We start from the raw sequence: 22,049 nt of genomic DNA on the forward strand, positions 1-22,049 counted from the left end.
GATCCCAGGACCCATGACCCTGGAATCATGACTTCAGCTATTTCAATTTTAGATGTGACCATCCTCCGTCCTAAGCTTACAGCTGTTTCCTATTTCCTGAAGTCTCCACCTTCAACCTTCTCACTAAACTTACGCTCTTTCCTCTGTCTCTTCAACCATTCCTTTATCTTATCATCAGCATTTAAATAGTATTTAAAATCTCTTTCAAACAAAAAAAATCAAATGAGAAAACACAACAAACAAAAAACTGACTTCTTTCTTCTCTGAGAGTCAGATTGCTCACGAATGGGCTCCTCCTCCTTGCCTGATCCTCATCTGCAATTCATCTCTGAGCATCCCCTATCTGTTTTCCACTCACCCCACTGAAACCTCTCTCAATAAGGCAACGTCCTTATAGCAATAATGCAAAGAGCTTTCTGTAGAGTTCATCTTCCTTGACCACCTTTTAAAACTCCCTCTCACCTTTGACTTTTTCATCACTCCTTCCCCAGATTTTCTTCCTCACTCTGGCTGCTTCTGTTCAATCCACTGCTTTGTTCTTCCTGCTCAGCCTGTACTTTCACTACTTAAGGCTTCGTCCTGGGCCGCTTCTCTTCTGTCTACTCATGAAGTAGTATTAAAGTCAATGATTCCAGACTTGTTAATTTTAGCCATTCTGACTGGTGTGAGGTGATATCTCTTTGAGGTTTTGGTTTGGATTTCCCTGATGCCAAGCAATATTGAGCACTTTTTCATGTGTCAGATGTTGGCAGGGATGCAGAGCAAGGGGAACCCTACTACACTGTTGGTGGGAATGCAAGCTGGTGCAGCCACTCTGGGAAACAGTGTGGAGGTTCCTCAAAAAGTTGAAAATAGAGCTACCATACGATCCAGCAATTGCACTACGGGGTATTTACCCCAAAGATACAAATGTAGGGATCCGAAGGGGTATGTGCACCCCAATGTTTATAGCAGCAATGTCCACAATAGCCTAACTATGGAAAGAGCAAAGAGGTCCATCGACAGATGAATGGATAAAGAAGATGTGGTATATATATACAATGGAATATTATGCAGCCATCAAAAGGAATGAGATCTTGCCATTTGCAACAACGTGGATGGAACTGGAGGGTGTTATGCTGAGAGAAATAAGTCAATCAGAGAAAGACATGTATCATATGACCTCACTGATATGAGGAATTCTTAATCTCAGGAAACAAACTAAGGGTTGCTGGAGTGGTGGGGGGTGGGAGGGATGGGGCAGCTGGGTGATAGACATTGGGGAGGGTATGTGCTATGGTGAGTGCTGTGAAGTGTGCAAGACTGTTGAATCACAGATCTGTGCCTCTGGAACAAATAATACATTATATGTTAAAAAAAACAAAAAGAAGAAGAAGATAGCAGTCGGGGAAGAATGAAGTGGGGGAAATCGGAGGGGGAGATGAACCATGAGAGACTATGGAGTCCGAGAAACAAACTGAGGGTTCTAGAGGGGAGGGGGTGGGGGGATGGGTTAGCCTGGTGATGGGTATTAAAGAGGGCACGTACTGCATAGAGCACTGGGTGTTATACACACACAATGAATCATGGAACACTACATCAAAAACTAATGATGTAATGTATGGTGATTAACATAACATAATAAAAAAAAAATCAATGATTCCAATAAACATTTATATAATCATAGCTACAACTTTGTCTTTCTATCTCCGGCCTCTCCCCTGAACTCCAAACCCATATACTCACCGATCTACGAATATTTCCATGAAGGACACAGAGAAAATGTTCAGTAATTATTTGTCAAATAAATAAATGAATCATAAATGGCCTATAGTTTTAGATACTCCTAAACTTTTTGAAGTAAATATGTGAGATTATAACTGCTCTACCCTATAGATCAAGACACCATAAATCGTCCCCTTCTCTTAAGGGCTGTTACTGACAGTGTCTTAAGTCCCTCTCATTTCCTGGTGCTGGCACCGTACCTCGTACACAGTAAGTAGGTATTATATGTGGAAGGAAGGGCACAGGGTGGGGAAGGAAAGGAGAGCAGAAGAGAAAATAGGGTGATCGTTCTTAAACTTTTTGCTTTGAAATCTGTCAATGCTTTCAATATTATCCTGATAGTCCAGGCTGTGTCGTTAGTTAGAATATGACGATTATTGGATTTTATTTTTAATTTTACTACCTTCTTTGGACTCCTTTGGAGGAGAGACTCTATTATTCATTGTTTTTTTTTTTTTTTTTTTAAGATTTTATTTATTTATTTGAGACAGAGAGAATGAGAGAGAGAGAGCACATGAGAGGGGGGAGGGTCAGAGGGAGAAGCAGACTCCCCGCCGAGCAGGGAGCCCGATGCGGGACTCGATCCAGGGACTCCAGGATCATGACCTGAGCCGAAGGCAGTCGCTTAACCAACTGAGCCACCCAGGCGCCCTCTATTATTCATTGTTTTAATGTACAGTATAACTAAAGTAACACCAGGCACTGATGCTCACATTTCTACCAAATTTGAGTTTTTAAATAAGGCAGTGGTATTCTAAGGATATCTTTTGTCAAAGGAAATCCTGCCTCTGCCCTGGCATTTATTTTTTGCAGAGTTCTCTTTCTCCACTCCTTTTTTTAACCTAAAGATTTGGTTCTCAAAATGTGGTCCCTGGAACAGCATCACCTCGATCACCTGGAAACTTAGGAGGACTGAAAATTTTCAAGGGAGCGCAGACCCCAATCTACTGAATCAGAAACTCTGGGGGTAGAGCACAGTACATGGTTTTAATAGGCCCTACAGGTCATTCTTTTTTTAAAAATTTTTATTTATTTATTTGAGAGAGAGAGAGTGCGCATGAGCATGAGCGGGGGGAAGGGCAGAGGGAGAAGCAAACCCCCCGCTGAGCAGGGAGCATGATAGGGGCTTTATCCCAGGACCCTGGGATCATGACCTGAGCCGAAGGCAGACGCTTAACCGACTGAGGCACCCCGGTGCCCCTCCTACAGGTGATTCTAATGCCTGGTCACGTTTGAGAACCTCAGACCTAAAGAAACTGTACTTTTTTTTTTTTTTTTTAATTGAAGTCTAGTTGACATACGATGTTATAGTAACTTCAGGTACACCGCCTAGTATGCATCTTTTAGTCCAGCACTAACATGACTTCCTCTGTAAGAATTCATCACTCTCTACTTTCTGCTCCCATAGTATTTTGTCGTAATTCATGAATGTTTATTACTTACCATGTTGCATTACAGCTAATTGCTTCTCCATTTTTCTGTCCCTGCTCCTTAAAGGCTGTGCTATATTTATCTAGGGCACCCAGTGAACCCTCATAAAATTGTGCTGGGTTGGTGAATGAATCAATGAATGCTCTCTCAAATACTTTGACTGGAGGGCATGTGTTGAACTGTAGGAATTTGATAGTAGAAAAAAATCCTACAGCTTGTGTAAGCAGTAGCTACTAACGTAAATATAGAACTTGCTTTGTGACAGAATATTTTGAAGTACTTTAAGACATCTATTTATTTGAATTCTGCAAAAATTCTAAAATATGGGTCCTCTTAATAGCCCTGTTTTTTAGATAAGGCAACTGAGGCACAGAGAGGATAAATGGGCGGGGAGGTAGGATATACGATGCTATTTCTGTCAAGTACCAACCATACTCTGCTATCCCTGTATTTCCCAAGAGTGTAAATAACAGACATGGAAGAACTATGTGCCAACATGAAATTCAAAGTCAAACCACTTGACAACCATTTACCCTTCCCAAATGAACCACGTAAGGTTAGATAGTGCACATAAATGTTACAGAATGATCTTGTTGATTAAACTTTAGAAGAGAGGTCATTGTGAGAAATTTCTGGGAGAAAACTCCAGGGTGGAGAGCTGGCTCATCTTTTATCCTCAGCTTCAAGCACAGTGTATGAGAAAACAGAGACGCTCAAAACAAAGTGAAGTTATTTTTCATTACATCAGCTAAGTTGTGCTACAGTTACACATCCCCTCTGTGGGTTATTCTTAACATCGTCAGTGACCATGTAGGAAGGCTATATATAACAGACAGATGGTTGTGAGAAAGAGTGAGGCCTTCTTAACATTCTTAAATTTTTTTTTGCCATGTTTCCACTTCTTATGTACTTTCCAGAAAGACAAACTAGTAATTCTGATTTATTTAGAGTGCATAGTGATATTCACTTATGAAGTTACCTCTTATGATTTAATGTAAATAGAAAGTTACAAATAGATTGTACCAGAAAGTGTCCCGGACAAAATCTTACCATGATTTTGTGAGAGACCTATTTGAGAGAGATAGTAGATGCATATGCCATTTTAGCTTTAAACTTAGAATACAGATAAAATATGTTTTCTCACTTCATGGAATTATTTTGAATTATCTTGGAAACTATAAGTAGCTTTGCAATTTTGTCAAATTCAGGGTTTTTAAATATATTTATCTATTGCTTACAAATTGCCCATTTAGGAAATTCAGCAATTCCTGAAGGATGTAGATAATTTCAAACAAATTAACAAATGAACGCTTCTTCCCATTTTGCCAAAAAGGCCTGATTAAAGCTAGACAGTTTTAGAGATGGTTGGTATATAAATATACCATTCAGTTCAGGTAATTGGGTCTGATTGTATCTTGCTTATTTGTGGCTAGCTGATTTTTCTGCAAGACCAATTGCCATTGACACAGTCCATAAACACTGATACTATCAAAAATAACTCCACACACCTATTAAAATTGCTAAAATCCAAAATGCTGATAACACCAAAAGCCAGTGAGGATGTAGAACAACAGGAACTCTCATTCACTTCTGGTGGGAATGCAAAATGACACAGGCACTTTGGAAGACAGTCTGGTGGTTTCTTACAAAATTAAACACAGCAACCAGGAGATCCAGCAATCAAACTTCTAGGTCAACTCATGTCAGCAGCTGTATTCATGACTGCCAAAACTGGGAAGGACCAAGATGTCCTTCAGATAGGTGAGTGGATAAGCCAAATGTGGTACACCCATACATTAGAATATACTGAGCATTAGAAATAAATGAGCTATCTGGCCACAAAAAGATATGGAGAAGCTTAAATGCATACTGCTCAATGGAATAAGCCAATCTGAAATGACTACATACTGTATGATTTCAACTGTATGACATTCTGGAAAAGGCAAAACTACAGAGAGCGTCAAAAGATTAGTGGTTGCACCAAATTGAGAAGGAGTATGGTGGTGATGAGTAGGTAGACTACAGGGGATCTTTAGAGAAGTGAAATTACTCTGTATGATACTCCAGTGGTGGATACATGTCGTTATACAAGTGTCAAAATCCACAGAATGTATAAAACCGAATGTGAACTCTAGTATAAACTGTGGACTTAAATTACTAATAATGTATCTATATCGGTTCATCAATTATTACAAATACACCACGTCAATAATGTTAACATGTAAGATGTTAACAATAGGGAAATTGGATGTGGGTTTATGAGAACTCTGTATTTTCTGTGCAGTTTTTCTATAAACCTAAAACTACTCTAAAAAACAAAATCTATTTTTAAAAAACACCTCAATGATAAGGATCCTATTCTCTTAGTCATTTTTTACTTTGAAATTAGGAAACAATAAGCCTGCCTCTTTCTAAAATTTCTGTGTAAATTTCACAATTCAAGCTTAAGCTACAGCCTTTTTCTAAGGAGTAGAAAAAATGTCATCACATATATAAATTTTAAAGAACCTGAACAATGTAGTTTATTAAGAACTAATATATAACAGCAGTCAGTTTACCTTGCACAGAATAGGATTTCTGACCTATCCGTAGATTGCTAACTATAACTCTCCAGGGTTTGGTCAGTTTTGGTTAAAAGGGTATTTATACTTTGCTTGTTTTTCTTTGCTAGTCTTTCCATTCTCTTTGTTCTAACATAGACACCATTCTTCATGTGATTTATGGTTAGGTAGAGTTTATAAATCCTGTCGTCTTTTTTTTTTTTTTTTTTTTTCCCCTTAAAGACAAATATTTTCCTTTGGGGCATAGAAACTTTCCTCAGGTAGAGAGAAATTAGTTTCAACATGTTTCAGACCACAAAATAAACTTCATGTGAGTCTACTATTCATACTAGGATGGCCATTGCTTTTGTTATACAAAGAAAATATACATTATCACAATACCTGTCCTCCCGGTCTTCCCCTGTGGCCCTGGGAATCCTCGAGGTCCAGAAAAGCCAAGTGCTCCCTGATCACCTTTAAGACCTGGAGAACCTACATGGTTAATGAAGAAAAACACAGCAGTGATAATTCATTTTTCATATAGATTTGTGGTATAATGAAACAATTTAGTTTTGAATATGCAATAGGCAAATCTCCAAATAAAGGGATAATATTCCTTCCCAAAATTTCATGTGTGACATTGATAAATAATACAAGCAATTGGTAGAAACATTAGCTCACTTAGTACAAGGTAGATATCAGTAAATAACATACTGCTATTACAAATAAGAATACATGAGAAAAAAAATCTTGGAGTTTTGACCAGAAGGCTTATGCAGTCCAATTGGGAATCCTCAAATGGCAGGATTTTGCTGTAGCTGAAATGGTAACTTTGAAATGTACAAGGTAGAAACTGAATTCTTAAGATTTGTTCCCAAAAAAGCACAACTCAAGCAATGAGAAATATATAAAAAATATATATATTTTAAAAACTGTATTTCTATATATTATATATATATATTTTAAAATTGGGATCCAAATGCTGGAATATATTAATCTTTCTTTTGTGCACTTGATTTTACATATTCTATTATAATCCCAAACAATAATGTAACCATATGTGTGTGTGTGTGTGTGTGTATAGTATATGAAGATTCATTTATGGGTACATATTATATAAATATACAAATCCAGGTTTTATGTTCTTAAATGAAAACAGCCTTTCTCCCCCTCCCCCAATTACTGTGGTGACCATGAAAACTGCATATAAAAGTATTATTTTCCTGTAGAATAAAGTATTTCATCCTGGAGCTCCAGCAGTTTGAAATAAACTATTGTAAAAATTTCATTTTAGATTTTATTATCAGTTCACAGAGATCTCATTAATTCAATTTTCAATTAACTCCTTGGGAAGCACATTATTAAAAATTTAAAAATTATACATCTTTTTCCAATATCAATCTTTTAATATATTTTCATTAGTTTATAAGTTCCAGGAGGCAGGACTTAAACATATTGAGTAAAAAAAAAAAAAAATCTTTTCTTGAGGTATATTCATACAGACACCTAAAATTGGGCTAACTCGTCTCTAAGAAATGTTAAGTATATTTTAAATTGTTAAGAAATATTATTCAACTGAGTCTAAACTTTGATTCCAACAGATATTAAGCAGAGATCTAAAACAATAAAATGATAAATTATGTTTAGAAATATTCATAAAGTTAGCCCATCTCAAATGAATTTACTCAATATATATTACTTTGTATATATATAAATTCATATACCATATGTATTAAAAATACAAATGTATATATCTACCTATGTATAACAATATATCCATATATCATCCGTAGATAGATTCATATACTGGACACACACACAGACATACGCACACACTCCACCTTGTAGTATCTATTAGCTGGACTTCGTAGCATACAGCCTAAAAAAGAACTAACATCACTTCTCAAGACAGGCTGATTGATTAATACTTGTATCTTTCTTCATCATCCAAGCAAGACAGTCAGACCTCTGTACTCACAGTTATTAAGATCTGCCACTTAAATTTACATATAAAAATATTGACTCTAAATGCTCTCTCGGGCGCCTGGGTGGCTCAGTTGGTTAAGCGACTGCCTTCGGCTCAGGTCATGATCTGGAGTCCCGGGATCGAGTCCCGCATCGGGCTCCCTGCTCAGCGGGGGGTCTGCTTCTCCCTCTGACCCTCCCCCCTTTCATGTGCTCTCTCTCTTTCCTTCTCTCTCTCAAATAAATAAATAAAATCTTTAAAAAAAAAAATAAATAAATAAATGCTCTCTCTTTTTTTTTACTCTTAGAACATTCCCAACTCTTTATAGAGAGTCTCTTACTGGTGACTCCCATTTTTACCATTTGCTCCATTAATTCAACAAAAATACACTGAGCACACATATGCCAGTCCCTGTCTGTTCCTGGAATTACAAAGGTTTTTATCTAAACAGATCTCCCAGTGTGGAGACATACAGCAAGGAGGTGAACAAATAAAGAAAGAAGGTAAAGAAAGAAGGTAATTTTGGAGATTATAATTTTAGAAAAAAGGGAGAAATGCAATAGAGGATGCCTTGCTTTAGAGAGGGGGGATCAGGAAGAACCCCTCCAAAGATGGCTTCCTGAGTCCATTACAGTGATACTTGGGATTCAGCTGTTCAACTAGGAGTTATGTCACATTGTCAGTGGGCAAACAAAGGAATCTATAAATGAAGTAGATGTGATGCTTTCATAGAAATCACGTTATCTCTAGCCTTCTATTATGGGAGATGTTTAGGCAGGCTCTGCCCTATGGAGTTATATGACCTGTTTAATGACGTCTGAAAACATGACCCCTAAATGTAAGTACCATGACTGAACTTTATTCCACGACATCAGATTCTCTGAACCTTTCCAGTGACAATTAGCTAATGTTCTACAATAACCTGTGGCAAGGGGAAAGGGCCTGACACCTGCTGCTAACCCAGAGGCAGTCTAAGTACACAGAATCCCAGTCATGGAAGTTAGTGTTTTGAGGGACCTGACACATCATCTGTCATTTTGTAGAGGCAGGAACAGAAGACCAGAGAGATTCAACCATTTATGGGAAGCTGGTCTGATAATTAGTCACATATCCTGGGTTTGCCGCTCTCTATTCAGGCTTCTTTCTGTGGTCCAGCAGACTGGCAAAGAGCAGGGACTCTGAAATCATGCCATCTGGGTTCAAAGACTTGCTCTGCCACTTACCAGCTACTGGTTGATCTTGGGCAAGTCATTTAACTTCCCTGTGCTTCTCTAAAATAGGTGCATTGTTTATCCCTAATCGGAAGTTTGATGTGATGGTTAAGAGAGTTATTGGTAAGTGTAAAACACTTGGAAAAGTGCCTGCCACACAGTAAGTGATTTGTTCATCTTCTTTTCTTCCTCCCCCTCTAATTATTCTCGTTCTCCTTCTTCTTCATGATACAATCATTATTTTCACCAGCTTTTTGTCAAGGCTGCTAAATTTAATTTTATTTAATGATATGTACACAGTTTGCAGGCATTTTTGGATTCCTTGGCACAATGTGTTACCTCCTGAAGAAACCTGCTTTCGACACTCAGAGGAAGAGTCTGCAGTCAGCAATGCTCCTTACTCATTTGTATATTTAGGGAGTGTGATCCATGTTGAAGGCTGGGTGAGAGGTCTTTCTGGGCCACAGACTGGGAGAAGGGGTGAGGCGGGGTAAAGACATGGGTAGATATAAAGATTAATGAAATACAGTTCTTGTCCTTCAATAACCACAGTAAGGATGGACTTTATTTTCTCCTCCAGAAGCATGATTCCTATGGTGGAAAATTCAAGCCAACTAAGAAAAGTAAACAGCACTGGATGATGATCAAAATTTTACAGCCAAAGGAGCCTTTGGTTCCCTCTTGAGGCCTCTTCCCAGGTCTACAGGTCAGGCTACCATGGTATTGATCCCAGTGGGCAGAAACAGCCCAGCAGATGGCTATCCTGGGGCAATAGCCCAGAAAGTGGCCCCCAAAGGATCTCAGATGAGATCAGGAATCCTTGACCATAACATTCATCACTTACAGAATTACTTATCATACTGAGAGTTTTGTGAAAGCAGAGATTCTCTCCTTCTGAGTATGGGATCCACAAGGCCTTATAGGGCATCAGGCACAGGAAAGGTGCTCAGTAAACATGTTGTGGAGTAAAAGGCACTAGGTCATTCTCCCTGGCATGCTGCTAAGGAGCTGCCGCTGTGAAATGAATTTCTATTATGTTATTTTGAGATAAAGCAAATTTTAACAGAATGTCCAGCCCAGTACCCGTAGCATATTTAATGCACTGATCATTTAGGACCACTAGAATAATCGTTTAAGTTTCTCAGGTTTACATATCATGGTTGTGAATCTAGGGGACTTTGAGTTGGTCAAACTGAGTTTAATGAGCTCAACTGGAAGTATAGGTGGGATTTGAATGAACTCACTGTAATCAGGAAGTAGAAATACGACTGCCCATCATATACTCTTTACTTCCTGATTCCAGTACTTCTATTGGGCAATCAGGCAATCTGGCAGAGAACAAAACAGAATGCAGCAATTAAGTAGGGAAGAATCCATGAGGAGAGATGCCTGGTAACCTGAATACTTCTGCTGCAGTGCCCTAAACCAAATGGCAACTTCATAATCTAATAGAGTCCATTTACTCCCCAACAACGAAATCTAACTCTTTTATATGAGGAACTGCATAATGCCTATTTGTGTAAATGAGCCGTCCCAACAGCAACAGACTAAACCCTCATGAAAAGAATCAAAGCAGCTTTGCAATGGGATCTGTTTAGGGTATTAACAAAAGCTGAAACTTTTAAATCCATCTTTCTATTTCACACATCCGTAGTTCAGAAGCAGTTGCAAAAGATGCTCCCAAGATGAAGCTTTGTAGAGCAGGTTGTAGCCCAGACTGAACTTACATGGTTGAGTTAGAAAGCTTTGACAATTGCGGTTTGTAACGGAGGTGCTGACAGACCCCTGACAGTATTAGCTCTGACAGCTCATAGTGTACTGGTTACTTCCCCTGCTATGACATGAGTACACGATTGTGAGGATCTCCTGAGTGCTAGGCAAGTAGAAAGACTTTTCTGAATAAAGAATCTTACCCGGCAATATTTTCAAAGGCATACCAATAACCCACCTGATATACATATACACACACACACATATATATGATTTTATATGTATATATATATATATATATACATATAAATCATATATAATAATATAAATAGATATATAGATATATGTCAAATAATTTTAAAATCTTTTTAATGTGAACTATGTATTGGCTTTTTAAGCATAATGTTGTTAAGGTCAGAGAGGTGTCAAATTCACATCTTTCATTTTTAAATACTATTTTTCTGATGTAACCTGGGGGCTAGTCAATATATTGATCAGAAAGAAGAACATTTTATATAACCAAAAGACAGAATAACAGGATGAAGTACATGGTATTTAGACATGTTTCTGGCAGCACAAACCATTCTAGTTATAATTAAGCCATGCAGCATACTCCCCACTTTCAAAGAGCATGCGGGTATTTGATTTCTAGCCAAGAATAACATGACAATCATGCTGTTGCTATTGTCTCCTCTATTTTTGTGAGAGCAGGGAAAGTTCATGCTCTTTCTCCTTTTCTGTCTTCTATTATCTTCTCTCAAAATATTGCTTTCAAGATTGCAACATCAACTGAGCAAAATAATTTAAGACAATTTTGCTCTAAGTAAGATAAAGAGAGTAGCTGATAGTAAAGGTAAAAGTCATCCGTATTCTAGTCAATATTTACATTTAGATTTCATGGGTTTAAGCAGATATATCCCAGTTAAGGACTATATAAGGAATGTGATCCAATTTCCTTTGAAACACACACACACATGCAAATATATGCAAATATATTCAATGTGAAGATGATCTTCATATTCTCCTTCTCTTGTGACCTAAAGCTAGGGCTACCATATACTGTGTGCAATCGATAACACAGATAGCACTCCCCAGACATGTGAAAAACCCCATGTGGTGGCTTTGGCTAAAGCATTTAACTTTCCTCAAAAAGCCAAAGTCAGTTACATTTGGTACATTATAGTGCTTGGGCTTCCGGAAAACACTTAATATCCCCCTTAGCACACACACGTCCAGATACACACATGCGTGCACCCCACGGGAGACAGATCAAATAGCAATTCCCCCCTACACACATATATGGATGTATATTATCGGGTCCTGAAGGATATGATGAAGTAGTTACTATTACCATACCTACTGCACCTGGAATGCCTTGTGGACCACGTTCTCCAGTGGGACCTCTATCTCCTTTTTCACCGGGGGGTCCAGGAGGACCTTTAAAAAATAAATGACAATTACCCATCACAGTTTTAAAACATAGGTAAAATGAATACGTCATGTTTTAAGACAGTTCTATAAGTAAAGCCAGTCTTCTATTTGTTGTGTAGTAACATAGAATGAGTAAGACTGACCTTCCTGAATGGAGCCGTGCCCTACTATGGAGGAGCGCAGTGCCCTACTATGGAGGAGCGCAGTGCCCTACTATGGAGGAGCGCAGTGCCCTACTATGGAGGAGCGCAGTGCCCTACTATGGAGGAGCCGTGCCCTACTATGGAGGAGCGCAGTGCCCTACTATGGAGGAGCCGTGCCCTACCATGGAGGAGCCGTGCCCTACTATGGAGGAGCGCCGTGCCCTACTATGGAGGAGCAGTGCCCTATACTGACAAGGGTGAGACAGCACTAGAACAGACAACCTAATCATGTATTACATATTTATGTGTGTCTAGCACTTTTTTAGGTTCTTAGAACCCAGGAGCAGAGAAAAGACTCAGAGTCAATGATGCCATAAACTCAACTTAGTATTGTGTACATACTAGGCAGATTTCACTATTGATTTAGATGCTGTGTGGAAAATGTGGGAGGACGTAAAAATCATGTGTGATTCACACATAGTAGACAACCCAAAACCATGTTGTTGAAAATGACAAACTCAGACGTTTGTTAGAGAGACGCATATCAGCAGGAGCAGAAGGTTGAAAAGCCTTGGAGAGAGTAGGCTTTGAAAGGTAATTTGAACAATGGAGAGAATGAGATGAAAGAATCTGAGTGAGAGGGAAAGACTTGGGGAAAGGTAGGAAGGTGAAAATGAGTAAAATAATACTTTTCAAATAAAATACAGTTGACCCTTGAACAACATAGGTTTGGATGTTGGGTCCTCTCATATACAGATATTTTTCGACAAATACAGTACAGTCCTGCAAATGTATTTTCTCTTGCTTATGATTTTCTTAATAACGTTTCTTTTTTTCTAGACTACAGTATATAAGACATATAACATACAAAATACATGTTAATTGACTGTTACTGTTAAGGCTTCCGGTCAACAGTAGGCTATTAGTAAAGTGTTGGGGGATTCAGAAGTTACATACTCATTTTCAAGGGCACAAGGGGTCAGCACCCCAAACCCTGCACTGTTCAACTAGAGTTGTACTAAGTAATTGTATTAAGTAGAATCCCTAAATAGATATAGATATGATAAAATCAGTTGGGAGAGGTTGCAGGGAGAATTTTGACTACCTCGCCTCACAATTTCCCAAGTGTCCCCTGAGTACTGAATTTAATCAATACTGATTTAGTCATTTGAATTTGCTGTGCCCAGCAAAATGGTTATCTAGTGATCACCTCTTGAGAATGATGGCACTTTGGAATTTAAAGGTAACCCTGCTAGTATTCCATCTTCTACGCAGACTGCATAGGACAAGTATTAATCCCTTCACTTCAAGCAGAACACTTTGCAATTTCCTTTTCAACTCCAAAAGGAAGAAACAAACTTGGATATACCACAGAATAATAAATAGCGATGTTTTAAAAGAGGTATTTTCAATCGCTGTGGTTTTGCCAAATGCATAGTCTAAGGATGACACACAACTATATTTAGCATCACTGGTTGGAGAGCACTTGCTTACACATTTTAATCAGGTAGGAGAATAAAATACCTGAAAAATTTGAAGAGAGGACCACATGAATGGATAAAGATTATCTCATGAAAAAGTATATTCTGTTCATGTTCTTTATTTCTTTTGAAATCCTGTCTCTGCTTCTCTCCATTTTTCTGATCTGTTCCATTTTTCAAGGTCCAACTTGGATTTTAGAACCTTCCTTCCCTGGTTACTCAACTTTCAAGATATCATTGTTCTTCTCAATGGCAATTTGCCCCTTTCTCTTCATATGCAACATGGGGCAGTAATATTTTATTATACTTTCATTACAAAAGCAACTCTACTTATTACAGGAAATACAAAAGCCTAAAAAGCCATAATTCATAATTCAATCATCTTAAGAGACTAACCATTAACATTTATTTCTTTTCTGTGTATTTTTTGTTTTGTTGGACTACATTTTTTTTTTTTTTTTACATAATCACACACAAATTCCCCTAAGCTATAGCTTCATGTCGGAGACATATATTTAGATGTTGCCCAAGAAATGTCACAGTTCTACACCAGTGAGGAGTTACACCTCCACAACCATGAACATGGCTGCAGTTGATTCATCTCTACGTAGTGACAAAGTTAAGGGCAAGCAGGACAGAAAGACTCAACTTGCAGCCCGAATTTTGCTGAGCAAATTGAAAGGAAGCAAATCCACAGTACTCAAGCGTGGTGTTTTGAAAAAAAAAAAAAAAAAAAGTGGACAAGGAAAGATTTTGATTTAGTAATTAGAGCTCTAAAGCAAGACATAGACATTCCAGGAAAAAGTAGAATGTATGAGATAAGAAACAAGTCACTGACAGACTAGATCTTGGCTCTTAGCCTCTGTGGTTAAGAGTTTTCACCATTTATTCAGCCAGTAAAAGATGGAACTCTTTTATAAACATTTCCCTTTCAATTATTTTGCAGGTAACTCTGTAGAGTAACTGCATAAAGCTCTATTGTTGGAGAATTAATTCAATCATAACTAATACATGGGTTATTTTATATAATTCTGAGTCAAAGATCCCTGTTTTTTATATAAAATACTGATACTAGGTTTCTGAATCCCAGAGTAAGAAAACCAGGCATGCCTTGAAGAATTCTAACTAGGTGTGTTGGCTGTTACATTTTTATCCTTATTTTGTTGTTCCTGTAACATTAATCTCACTTATTATGTTTCATTTTTATACATTGTTATATCTCTTCTACTTCCTAGAAAATGTTGGAAGTATCTCAATAAATATTTGTAGTGTCTTTTACATATTTTGGGGGAGAGGAGTACACAGATCACACACCAGTTTTCTCTTAGCTTTCTGTGTAGAACTTTTGAGAACACAGTCAAAATCACGCTATCATGCTACCTTCCAAAAGTGGTCTCCTCTCTATCCCTGCTGTAGCTCACATCCTAATCATCCTGCACTTGGACTAGTCTAGAGATTTTTATCTGGTCTGAATGTATTGTGTCTCTTTCACCCTCATCTTTCCTTCAGTCCCAGCTTTAAAAAAAAGATAGTACCTCTATCAACTATATATAGAAATATAGATATCTATTCTGCCATGTTATGGAAGAAAGAATGAAGAACTTAAAGTCAGAAGACTTGGTGTCTTTGCAGTCACCTTCTTTGCTCTGAATTACTAGCAAGCCATAAGAATTCACACTATTTTTCTTCAAATTAATACCTTCTAACTGCAAAGTTACAGGGATAATTCATAAATACTGCAGCAGTAATTTTCCATGGACAATTCCCTCTATAAAACACACATACAAAATCCACTACTTAGCTCCCTCCCTGTGATTTTTTTTAAAAGGAAAACTAAGATTTCTACATCACCACAAAAAAGAACTGATTTAGAATACTCAGTAACCATAAATATCGGAGATCAAAATTACACAGTTCACTAGAAAAGCAAATCCAGGCATATCCCAACATTTAAAATCCTCAGATGATACCAAAGAACTAATAATGTCTGCCTAAATTTCCAGCGCTATGCTTCTCTGTGTCCTATTCATTATGATCACACATTTTCTACTTTATTCTTAATCTTTCCTTGTCATCATAAAAATCTACCAAATCTTCTAGGCTATTGCTGCTTAAACCTGCCTCTTTTTTTCTTTTAGTTTTCATGCTCATTGACTTAGGTCTATCTTTAATCTGGAAGAGGCCTTAAAGATTTCCTAGTCAAACATACATATAGAGGGGTCAGAGAGAGTAAACTATCCAAGGTCTTAAAGCTAGTTGGGTAAAACCAGAACTAGACTACTGTTTTCCTGACATTCTAGGCTATCCTATTCTAAACTTAACTGACTTCATTTCTCGCATCTGTTTTTCTATTATTCCTGGAATGAATTTTTCCATTACATAGTGGTTAAAGACAACCATTTTTTATTTTTTAAATCATGATAATTGATTGCACAAATCTCCAAATTTATATTCTATCAATTGTTTATTCTTCTTCCTTGACACGAATATGTTTATGTTTGAATATAAATATGCTTTTAGATCCTGGAAAGAAAATTTGCTTAAAATTTCTTTTCAAATAAACATCACGTTATCTTTTCTCACCACTGAGCCATATTGTATTTTATTTCTCTTAACTCCTCTCCTCAAATGTTTACCGACTTTGTTTCTTTAAATCATTGCTATGTCTCACCCCCTGCCAAACTACTTCACTATTGCAGTGATGAAATTCCATTTAGTCCTTTAGACTCTAATGACTATAATTACTTGAAAATGTGTTAAAATATTTTTGTCTCTTTTATCTGCATGATTACTTAGCAACTGTTAATATCAAAAGGGGGGGACAAAAAGATGGCTAATCCTACAACCAACAAATGATAGGGCACACATTAATTTGTACAATTTGTTTTTCTTGGGTTATAGTTTCATAAGTACTTGTTAAAAATTTCTTTTATGCCTAGATTTGGTAGAGAATATAAAAAACAGCCCCTAATTTTAAGGAATGTATTGTTTCCAAGAAGAGGCAACACTGCTCTAGAAGACAATGTAAGGTAATTTTCAAGATGATTATCATGTGAAGATTTCTCTGATGAAAGAATAACGTTTAATATTAAGCAAGATACAGATGTCAGAAGAGTATTACTCTGATGGAACTAGAGAAGGCTTCACATATTAGATGGACATTGAATGAGAGATACGATATTTTCAGATAGAAATAGAAGATAACGATATTTCAAGTGAAGGCAAAGGCATGAGGCAGGATATAAAAACTACTGGGTGTTAGAATCACAGTTAAATCACTTGAAGTACTTGGTATCAAAAAGGGAAAAGGGAGGGAATCAGATATTCAAACGTGGTTAGAAGACACATTATAGAAGACCCTGAGTGCCACGGAGAGAAATGTATAATGAGGAAGTGATAGGCTTATAATCTAGGGTTTCTCTTCAGAAAGGCTGCATTTTAACAAGAATGTAGATAGGATTACAGTCTGAAAAGAAAGAAATGAGGAAGGAAATATTTGGGAGACTATTTCAATAGTCTGGTACAGTGGTGATAAGAAAAGTTTACACAAGAATATAAAGAATCAACAAGGGGATAGAGAATATAGAACCTAAGAACTAATAGCAGTCTTGGAAGAAAATAAAAACAATTAAAATTGCTATATTGGAAATCTGGAAAAATGACACTGTCATTACAAAGTGTGACTCAATAAGAAGAAAGTGCTAATTTCACTTATTTATTCAATACATATATATTTGCTCACCCACTGTAGAGCAGGCCCTTTAACAGGTGCTGGGTAGGGGGAGATTGACAAGAGAGGTGAAACTCAACCTCACTGAACTCACATACTATTAGAGAAGATGTATGCTAAACAAATAAGCCAATGTGTATATGGAAAATTTCATCAAGTGACAAGTACTGTGAGGAATTTAAAGCAAATGATGACACAGAGGGATGGGGGAGAAAAACTAACCTCCAAAAAGGTGTTTTTGAAGAAGGATTGGAGTTCTAAGAGAAGAACGTTTCGAGAGAGCGGGAGTGTAGTTAGTGCACATTACGGACAGCAAGAAGTGAAACTAACATTTCCTCCTTCGTTACTTATACTTTTAAGTGGCACTTTCACTTTTCCAGATTTCCAAGCTAGACAGAGGGAATGCCAGAGGGGAAATGGGAAAATGAGGGCAGATAAGTAGACGAGTTCCAGACCAAGTAGGAATTTAGATTTATTCCAAATCAATGGGAAGAATATCAAAGGGGCTTAAGCATGAGGGCTAAAACATCTACTAACTTTTTTTAATACCACTCTTTTGCTCTCCATAATATAGAATGAATTAGAAGTCGAATCAGGAGGAACTGAGAAGTTGATGTAGTGCATCAGACAAGTATAGTTGCTTGAATTAGCGTAGTAGCAGAGGAGATAGAAAGAAGTGATTTTATTTGAAATATTTTGTGTAAGAAGAGTTAACAGGACTCATAAATGGATCAGATGTAGGAAGTGACAGAAAGACATCAAAAAGCTTCTGAGATCTTGGAGTGGGTAACTAGTTGGATGATACGGCTGATAAGGCGGGGGAAGCCATAGAGTGGGGGCATGGATGGGGTAGGATGCTCAAGAATCAAGGGTTTGGTTTTGGATTTATAAAATTTTGGATACTTATTTGAAATCCAAAGTGAAGCTGTCTAATTGTTAGAGGAAATGCTGATTAATTCAAATTTTTCTTTGTCATCTGTGTTAATAATTAAAGAGTACATGCAATGCATTCCACATAAGTAAGCTATAAAGCACAATAAAACAGAGAATAACCCTGCGACATCACAAATCAAGAAATAGGTCTCTATTTAGGTGCTCCCCGATCTCATTTATCTTCTTCCTTTTCAGAGTTAAAACATTAGCCTGAATTTTGTGTTTCTCACCCGCTTTCCTGCACTTTACAAGCCACCATTCTTATTACATATGTAAGCATCTATAAATCCACATTATTTGCTTTTGCTAAATTGTGAGCATTAGAAATGAAATTGTACTATATATAGTTTTCTGTGACTTGCTTTACACTTTTTTCTTGTAGACACTTGGATATTAGACAAAGTGTTTTTTTCCTAAACTAGTGATATGTAATAAAAATCTCATGGATTTCTGTTTATTACTAATACAATAAAAATATTAAAATTATAAATCAGCGTTTAACAGACACGGAGGCTAGAATAAGAGGATCTAACATGAATTTAATTAGAATTACAGAAGAAAGGATAGAGAGGGTTGTGAAGAAGCAGTATTCAGAGACTGAAGCTGATAACTTTCCTGAATTTATGTTGGATTTAAATCCACAAATATGAGAAGTAAAAACAAATGCAAAATGAATAAATTATCAATATAAAAACACAGCTAGTGAAATTGCTGGTAATGAAGACAAGAAGGATGACAGACGGATTGGCAGTCATTTTTAAAACAGCTAGGAAAGCCAAAAGCCAAGGAAATATCCTCAAAATATGGATCGAAATAACCAGAATAATTGTCAACCCAAGAAATATGTATGCAGTAGAACAATTTTAAAGATCAAGGACAAAATTGAGAAAATGAAATCAAAAGGTCTCACCTTTTAGACTTTCACTAAATGAACCTCCAAAAGGTATACTTTAAGAAGAAGGAAAATGATCGCAGAAGTGATGTCTGAGGCACATTTAGAAGAAGGGAAAATTGGCAAACTCAGGTACAAATTTTAATATTGTCCATATAATGTAAGAAAAATAATACTGACTAAATTCTTGGTTTTTCTTAAACTATATAAAATAGAAATAAAGTATACTCAAAAACAGAAAATCAGGGAAAGGGGACATCAGACAAAGTTTTTTAAGTTCCCTGTATATTTAGGATCAAGGTGAAGATATCGATCAACGTTAGACTTTGTTAAGATAAAGTTTAAGGACAACCACCAACCAAACAGAAATAGATTAGAAAGTCTCCAAAATTTTTTTGGTGCCTTTGGTGGAAAGAAAAATTCAATGAGAAAAATCTTAATCAATCCAAAAGTCGACAAGAAAGGAAAGCAAATGGAACATAGAACTGGACAAAAACAGCACAAAATAAGATGGTAGAAATAAGTACAGTGAAAAGAAATGGTTAGATTGCACATTTTTTAAAAAGTGTTCTTGGGGCGCCTGGCTGGCTCAGTTGGTAGAGCCTCCAATGCTTGATCTCAGGGTTGTGAGTTCGAGCCCCATGTTGGGTATAGAGATTACTTAGAAATAAAAGCTTTAAAAAAAGGGCTCTTTATGTAAGAGAAGCCTAAAACAGTAAAATATGAGAAAATATTTTTTTTTTTTTTAAAGATTTTATTTATTTATTTGAGAGAGAGAGAATGAGAGAGAGAGAGCATGAGAGTGGGGAGGGTCAGAGGGAGAAGCAGACTCCCTGCCGAGCAGGGAGCCCGATGCGGGACTCGATCCAGGGACTCCAGGATCATGACCTGAGCCGAAGGCAGTCGCTCAACCAACTGAGCCACCCAGGCGCCCAATATGAGAAAATATTTAAAGTGTAAATAAAATCTAGGGTAAAAATGTGTATGATGTGTATATTAATTTAAAAATCAGTAAGATTCAATTTACTATGGTTTACCAATAGCAACCAAAGCAGAAATTGACAAACCTATTGTTATTTTACAGAGTTCAAAGATCTCTCTAATTAATCATACAGTCAGGTAAGAAGTAAAAAGGACTCCGGAAGTTTTGAAAAACAGAATTAACAAGCTTGATTTGTGGACAGGTAGAGAATTTGGTGCCTTATAGAAAACTTGTATTCATCTTCATTAATATAGGATATTTTGAACAATGACTCATTAGACCTTAAAGACATTTTTTTATCACTTTCAATTAAAGAACACCAAGATACTGTTATCTTACCGTGTCTTGATAAGATCTCAAAATGACTTTCTCCAGACATCTGTGGTAAACATATGCTCAAAAACTATTTTGTACCATAGGATTTCAAACACCAAATCTCTGCACATAACAGTGTATTTTAAAGTATTATTTTCTGGAGGAATGAGAAAATATTTTACCTTGAATTAAAGTGATATTTTTCAATGTCTGAGAGTGTTCCCAGTCTTTCAGTCTGAGATCATTAGTGATGTTATTCAGTACTTTCACTTCTCCTTTTATTTCCTGTTCCAGATTCACTTGTTTTTCTTTCACAGACATAATTTCTGCTGACGCCTTGTACACAAACTCTTCTAATCTACTCACGTCCTGTGAAATAGAAGCATCTGCAATTTTTATTACACACATAATTATCAAATCTGTAAGTTTTAGAAGCCCTGAAAGCCAGGTATTTTTTTTTTTTTAAATATTACAGAACATTATGGAATAAGAATACGGAAATTAGAGAACTGTCTTAAAAGAGTAATTTCTTGGTTTCGAAGCATTTCCTCTTTTAACTGAATGTCTGAATGGTTACACCCTCTGTCCCCTCAAAATTAGTTGAATATACCCAAGGTATGCTTCAATTCCTAAATATATAGATGTCAAAATGCTAAAAATGAAACAGAAAACTTGTATTTTTATCAGAAGTGAAATTTCTTTGTACTGTACTTAGAGTAGCTACATATTCCAATTCTGTGAATTTGATGGAATTTGTATATTAAAATGTTTTATAGCAATAATGTTTAATGTCATAATTCTCAGTGGTAATGGGAAATACTTCAGGATAGTTTTTCACATTCAGCAAAATCTCAACTAGAATTTTAACAATCTCTTACTTCCAATTTTTTTGTTTTGTTTTGTTTTGTTTTGAGAGAGAGAGACAGAGCACAAGCAGGGGAAGGGGAGAGGCAGAGGGAGAAGCAGACATCAGGGAGCCCAAGGGGGGGGGGCCAATCCCAGGACCCCAGGATCATAACCTGAGCCAAAGGCAGACACTTAACTGACTGAGCCACCCAGGTGCCCCAGTGTTTTGTTTTGTTTTGTTTTTAAAGCTATCACCTCACACATGTCAGAATGAGGTTAAGTATACAGTCATAATAAAGTTTTTGACAGTGTTTGTCTTTAGTTTCCTTTCAAGACTTTGGCTTGGTTTTACTTTGGGTGTTGGGCTGTTTCTGATGTAGCAAACCTTCTCATCCATTCTGGTGACATTTTCTGTCCCTCTGTTCTTTTATCGCATCCTCTGCTTCATGGTATGCTCTATACTTTTCTCTCTCTCTTTTTTTTTTTTTTTGAACAGATGTGTAAACTCTAGCACATTCTTATTGCTGTATTAATTTTGAAGATGAGCACATCCTACCCACAGCAGTGTTGTTCCAGGAAGCAGGGCAGGAATAGTGGTAAGTTAGAAAAGAGACTATGAATTGCACAAATACTATAAAAGTAAAAACACGTTTCAAAACTACGATAAGCCCGTA

The 22,049-nt window shown here is 36.8% G+C and overlaps 1 protein-coding gene across 3 annotated transcripts in view; it reads right to left on the bottom strand.

Annotated features, from left to right (window-relative positions):
- MSR1 (macrophage scavenger receptor 1) overlaps nucleotides 1-22,049 on the bottom strand; it is an 89,452-nt gene that overhangs the window by 40,744 nt on the left and 26,659 nt on the right. For all 3 annotated transcript variants that reach the window (XM_032413585.1, XM_032413583.1, XM_032413584.1), the window contains 3 exons: nucleotides 20,712-20,898; nucleotides 11,979-12,059; nucleotides 6,138-6,227 (listed from right to left, as the gene is read on the bottom strand). In XM_032413585.1, coding sequence (XP_032269476.1) covers nucleotides 6,138-6,227; nucleotides 11,979-12,059; nucleotides 20,712-20,898 — 358 coding nt within the window. The remainder of the gene's footprint in view (nucleotides 1-6,137; nucleotides 6,228-11,978; nucleotides 12,060-20,711; nucleotides 20,899-22,049) is intronic.

This window comes from Phoca vitulina, unplaced genomic scaffold, assembly GCF_004348235.1.
Source record: "Phoca vitulina isolate PV1807 unplaced genomic scaffold, GSC_HSeal_1.0 scaffold15, whole genome shotgun sequence".
In the NCBI taxonomy this organism is placed as follows: domain Eukaryota; kingdom Metazoa; phylum Chordata; class Mammalia; order Carnivora; family Phocidae; genus Phoca; species Phoca vitulina.